This window comes from Vigna umbellata, chromosome 5 (genome assembly GCF_029865625.1).
Source record: "Vigna umbellata cultivar VRB3 chromosome 5, Vumbellata_1.0, whole genome shotgun sequence".
NCBI lineage: Eukaryota > Viridiplantae > Streptophyta > Magnoliopsida > Fabales > Fabaceae > Vigna > Vigna umbellata.
This window is the reverse complement of record NC_142169.1, coordinates 15791880-15798555: the sequence shown is the minus strand read 5'-3', so window position 1 is coordinate 15798555 and position 6676 is coordinate 15791880. Positions and strand designations below refer to the sequence as shown.

At 31.8% G+C, this 6676-nt stretch overlaps 1 protein-coding gene across 1 annotated transcript; it reads left to right on the top strand.

Moving 5' to 3' along the window:
* Positions 1–2330: 2330 nt before the first annotated feature.
* Positions 2331–2723, top strand: LOC124836270 (uncharacterized). The gene has a single exon (XM_047311396.2). It carries the CDS (start codon positions 2457–2459, stop codon positions 2664–2666), a length of 210 nt encoding a protein of 69 aa, XP_047167352.1. The 5' UTR covers positions 2331–2456; the 3' UTR covers positions 2667–2723.
* The last annotated feature ends 3953 nt before the right edge of the window (positions 2724–6676 follow it).

Here is a 6676-nt window from a genome sequence, read left to right as displayed (position 1 = left end):
CAGAAACAGACCTGTTCTTAAAAGAAAATAGGGGAATATGCCTCGGTTGTGAACATAACCGAGACAGAAAACCCACCTATGGCATCAGTTCATACCCCAGCCGAGGCATAAAGGCTTGCGAAAGAAGCAAAAAAATAAAAAAAAGACCCTATTGCCTCGGTTCGGACCTGAACCGAGGCAGTAGAGTTGGACATACTGCCTCAGTTCAAAGGGAACCGAGACATAAAGTTGTACGAAAAAAAAATTAAAAAAAAGCCTACTGCTTCGGTTAACTTTGAATCGAAGCAAAATCCTTCACTTTTATGCCTCGGTTCAGAACCGAGACAAAAAGGCTATCCCTTTTTGCCTCGCCTGGATATGCCTCGGTTTAGGAATCGCTACCTATGGACGAAAAGAACCGTTGTCGTTTCCCGTGACTGCACTAGTGAAACTTGATGTGGGATGATGCACATGGAAAGCTAAAGTGGGAAAGTTTGGTTGGTTGAAACTTAAATTTTAAGAGTTTATTAGAAATTTTGTTTGAGTCTTATTTTATTATTTTGGGTCAAATAATATTAGTTTTATTTTTATAGAGATAAGTTAGAGATTGCTAGTTTTGATTATTTAGGTGCAATACTAATTTATTGTTATAAATAGATGTAGATTATGTAGTATTTTATTCTTTGTATTTGGTCTAAAATCCTATTTTCATCTATTTAAAAAGTTCATAAAATTCACCACAATGAATTAGAGTGGAAATTATTTTGTATGTCACTTTTTTTTTACTATTTAAAGTCACATCTTTTAACCTAAATGAAAACACGCAGTCATTCTCGTCATATTTATCAAAGGTTTAATACCTTTTTTGGTCCCTCGAAAGGGGTCAAATGTTCAATGTGGTCCTACTGTTTTTTAGAAGTTCAATGTGGTCCCAACTTTTGTAAAAAGTGTGCAATTAAATCCTTTTTGGTAACGGCGTTAATTTTTTAACGGGTCAGCTAACAGGTGGACTGAAGTTTGCTACGTAGCTGTGTGAGGGTAATACGTGGTTGTGAACATCAGAAACCACCAACCTTGATGGGGCAGGCCTGCTTTTCTCTCACTACCCGAGACTTCTTTTTCTGGGAACTGCTCTTCGGAGCTGGTGGGGAGGGTTTGAGTTTATTCAAAGGGTTTTTGAGGCTTGAGGCTTTTCTGGAACCCAACAGGAGTAGGGCAACACCAAAATCCTTCAGGGGTGACAGCAATTGGAATACTTTTAATCTTTGTTTGACTTTGCTCTACCCGGGTAATCCTGATATCCCCCATAAGTGACAAGGATTCACACTAATTATATGGAACAAGATATAGCATCACAGGGGAAAAGATGAAGTGTAGACAAGTCTTCATATCCCCACTTAGCAACTAATATATTTCCCCTCATAAAATATGAAAAATAAGCAAAATGAAAAGCTGCAATCTTTGAAGCTGATCTACTTCCCCAAAAAGAACCGGCGCCACTGCAGTTTCACACAAAGTACATGGAAGAGGGCACCCATATGAAATGAAAGGAAATGGGCTATGTTTCCTACTTTCCACTTTGCAAGTTCCATGCTTTTCATGATTTGGGTCTCAGAATTTGCATCACTTGGCCCCTCAGACTCAACCATTAATCTTTTCTCTAATTAAAAAAACAATCTTTTAAAATGAAATAAATAAAAAAGAAAACTTTTCCTTTAATCCGGTTTTTCTGGACATGGCGGCGATGGTGGAGGCGCAGGGACAACAGCTGAACAACATGGAGAGCCACGTGGCGCATGCGATGGTGATGGAACACAGCCAGCCACGTATTACCCTCACACAGCCACGTAGCAAACTTCAGTCCACCCTGTCAGCTGGCCCGTTAAAAAATTAACGCCGTTACCAAAAAGGATTTAATTGCACACTTTTTACAAAAGTTGGGATCACATTGAACTTCTAAAAAACAGTAGGACCACATTGAACATTTGGCCCCTTTCGAAAGACTAAAAGAGGTATTAAACCTTTATCAAAAGTAAATTTTAAACTCTATAACTATATTTCAAATCATTAATAAGATAGTGAATTTTAATCAAATAAAGGTATACATATTTTTTATCTGGAAGAGCAAGGACGCCGAATGAACTCTATAAAATAAAAGCAAAGAATGAAAGAGAGAAATATTCTTTTCATACTTATTTGGAAGCCTTCGACACCCAACGTGATGCCATGAAGCGGGGAAGTAACTTTCAAGGAATCGTTGCATTATGCCTATGCCGATTTTGATCCAAGCCACGCCAAGCCATTCCCTTTGTCTCATCTTTCAACCTCAAATCTCTCACTTCCTTTCCTTGAACTTTATGTTGTCTGTTGTTAGCAAAACCCTTCAAACATTACGATATAAATAAATTCACCTATGCCGTTTCCTCCATGTGTTCATACATTTTCATCTCCCAAATAAAAGTTTGAGAGAGATAGTAATGGGTGATTGGGCTGGGGTGGTGATAGGTTTGGTCCTGTTTGTGGTGCTTTCACCAGGTTTACTCTTCCAGCTTCCCGGCAAAGGAAGAGCAGTGGATTTTTGCAATTTCCAAACAAGTGGCGTCTCCATCTTTGTTCATTCCCTTCTCTTCTTTGGATTCATGGCCATCTTCCTTATTGCCATTAATGTTCACATTGGTAGTGGATAAATAAGCCATTGTACGCAATAGAATATGATTATGGAAGATGGTTTTTGTTCTGTTATATCTTATACCTTCCTCTTTATGCCTTTCCATTCTGGGTATCTAATTTTCTTTCTTACATGATAAAATTTAGGTGTACGAGCAGTATAAAGATAATTTTATTTCATTTCTACCCCCTTTCAATTTATTCTATAGTTGATTTTATTCAGTGTATTATTAGGGATTTAAATATAATTTTAAAGTTTCATCTTAAATATATATATATATATATATATATATATATATATATATATGTCTTTGAGATTTAAAATTTGATGTTAAACATGATATTAATGTTAAAGGTGATGTTAAGGTTAACAAATATTGCTTTATTTATGGAAGAACTTTTGGGAAGGAGATTAATTAAAAAATATAAACTCCATAAAATATCGTATCAATTTTTATAAAAATTTAATATCACTTCTAATCTAAACTTTAAGGCTATATGAGTATTATTTTCTTATACGATATTTAAAATTTTCATATTTCTTATAACAAATTCACGCGAAAACAGAATAAGAAGACTAAAAAATTCACACCGTAAAACACGCTTAAACTAATGTAATAGGTCATTTGTCTGAAACAAATCAAGTCATCAAATTTCAGAAACCAGATTTTCAATCTACCAACTTCAATGTCTGAAGCAGTTCTTCAGAGCTAAAGGCCTCATCCGAACTTATAGAAAGCACCAAAATAATTTATAATTTACGACTACAAATATGTTTTTTTTTACATGATTTTTGTTTTTTCGTTTTATCCTGTAATTATATGTTTCTTAGGTTTGCAGTGTCAAGAATTGAAGGTGGAAAAGAGTTCGATGAGAATGTTGCTAATTTGTCAAACATAACTATATGAAATTAGCAACGATCGAAATGAATAATTTTTTATTTTATTTTATATTTGTAAAAGCATTTAACATCGTGTACATAGTGATAGGATGCCGTAGTGATATGTTGGTCATGGTTTTAGTTAACAGATAAGACATAACCGTTAAAATAGTATAAAATATAAGGAGTGCAAAAAATATATTTTTTAAACAGTAATGCTTTTTTCTTTTTGTTTTTTTTTACAATTCAATCTCGATCGATGTGATGTGAATTTTTTATCCATTCAACAAACACTAATATTTCAATCTAATTGGGTGCTTTTAACGTCTCAATATCAATGAAAAATGATGAATTTGATGTATAAGTCGTTAATTTTGTCAACCAATTTAATTCACACTCTATTAATCTGGCCTTTTTCTTACTTCGATTTTCAACTATGATCTCGAGCATAACTAGTTTATGTCTCTTGTTTTCTTTTGTGTGTTTTTTTTAAAGATGGAAATGAAAACATAATGGATAAATTGTATTGCAAAAGTGGTAAACCTTAAAGTAGATGGGTAGTAGAAGTTAAGGAAAGGAAAGTAACGAGAACACTTAAGTAAATATTAAAAAGAAAATTACCAAGAAAAATAAAAGAATTTGTAACATAAATCAATGTGTATCAATATTGGATTAGCTATAACGGTTGGTTTTAAGTGGGTTTGACATATGAAGATAAAAGAATTTTTCTTGGTGTGTCAGACCCTACTACAAAATAAGTTTTTTAAGTATGTTAAATTGGATTTTCTAAATCTATTTTACAATATATTTAGATTCAGCATACTTAAATTTTAAGTTTGTTATTGACTAACAAATTTAAATTTTAAGTCTGTTATCAACTAACAAACTTAAATTTTAAATATGTTGTTAACCAACATATTTAAATTTTAAGTATGTTATTATCCAACCGACTTAGATTTAATAAAAGTGGTAATGAATTTAAGCCTATTGTGGTCATAATAGATTTAAATTTGTTTTTTATATTTAATCATTAAACCAAAACTTGAAATACAACAAATTTTTCAGAACATAATATATATTTCAAATTGTTCAATTCAGGTACATAGTAAAGAGTTTCAAAATCAAAATAAATAATAAGATGTCTAACATAGAATGTGTAGTGTAAAAATAGTCTAACTTCAACTTTTAAGTCTAAAAGTAATCTAAAGAAAACTTAAACAACACTTAATCAAAACTTAAATTTTACATTGGAGGAGATAACTTGTCCATTGATGTGTTATTCCGGTTATGACCTCCTTTGATATTGGTGATGGACATCAAACACCTAAAACAAATAATGTTATTATGTAGTGGTGTACTTAAAACCGTTTAATTCATACACTAGTTATAAGTGTTCACCGTTGTCTAATTATCATAAATTTTTACATGTAATACTTCATATAGTATCCATGTTCCCATGAATTAATCTGCCTATTGCACTACAATAAAAAGAAAAAAAAATTAAATATAATAAATAATAAAATAAAGTGAAGAAACGTACCATAAAAAAGATTAAGATATTTATTTATATCTTTTTCTTCACAATTATCTTCTTTAATACTAAAGTTCGTCCTTATTATTTCTCCTTATTACTCATTTACCAAATATTTCTTAAAAAAAATAAAAGAAAATAAAATGAAATCTCATTCTCTATAAGAGAAAAATAATAATGATCCACAAAATTAGCAAGAAAATAAAATTGTCAAAGAACAAGTGTTCAAGCTATAACTAGTTAAAATCACGAAATAAAATTTATTCAAAATAGAAAGAATAATGTGTGGCATGATATAAAGCAATACTTAATGCACATAAAACTCTAAAAGAATAACGAGTGGCAGGATATAAAGCAATACTTACTACACATGAAACTCTAAAAGCCTGAACAAAAATAATCAAGATAAGACTCATTATTCTTGAGTGGCAAGATCCGTTCCAGTAGAATGGCTGATGGAAAATTATGCACAAACATATCACTTTGTTGCTAATGGAAAATTAGTCATTAAAATTGGATAATGTAAATATTAAACGTTGCTAGACATTGTTGCAGCCATTTATAATTATAATATCTTGGTGACAGCTATAATACTTTATATAACAGTGGATCCATCCAATCCAAAAGCATTGGCTACGTAAGTAGGGGCAAAGAGTGTGTCCAACCCTTTAACCCAACTGCCAAATTGTGATAATTCAAATCCTTATCTGTTAGCGAAAGAGAAGAGATGGGAGCATTAAAAAGAATAGAAAAAATGACATAGTTAACCAAGGATAAGAAATACATGTGCTAAAATTATTAGACAATTATGAAACATTTAAGAGAATTAATTGTTTCCGTATCAGCTGAAAGGAATCAAAATCAATAATATTCTAATCTCCCGTATATCAGAAACTAACCCAAGCATTTTATCTAAATGTTCATCATTTCTTATAATTTACAACCAAAAATTGAAGTTTATCATGGTTTTTTTTTTATTCAAATATACCATAAACATGGGAATAAATGTAAGATAATATCTATAACGAGATCTATAATTTTGAAAGCTAGGGTGATGGATATGTTTGTAAGCTACAAACCATGTTCACATATATCAAGTTTCAACAACACGCTTTGCAGGTAAATTGACTTTCTTATTTTCTAACACGATAATAAAGGCCTTCTTAATCAAGATACATAGACAAACAATCAATGAAAAATGTCTTGCTATCTTCTTGCTATGTATGAACTCATTTCAACATCATCAGGATAAACTAAGAACGTCTTTTAAAAAAAGATAGTAATTAAAATAAAATACAAAAACTGTTGAGTGAGATTTTCCTATAGCGATACGATAAGGAGTTGAGTTTCACGTACAGATAGAGATTCGAGTGTCACCTTTCCTCCTACGTGAGGACTCAAGAAGGTTGGATGTCTTGCGCAAAGGCTTCGGCTCGTACTGAGTATAGTGCAAGGGTGCACGTAGTATCAATGTTTTTACTCATTAGTTCTTGAGAAGTCGGGATATAGGTTTGAAGTTGTGACGACTTGAATCGCCTGTTATTGAGAACAAGTTAGGACAATATAATGCAAGGAAACGAAAATGGTTTATGAACGGTTTGGTTGTGATTTTAAGTCTG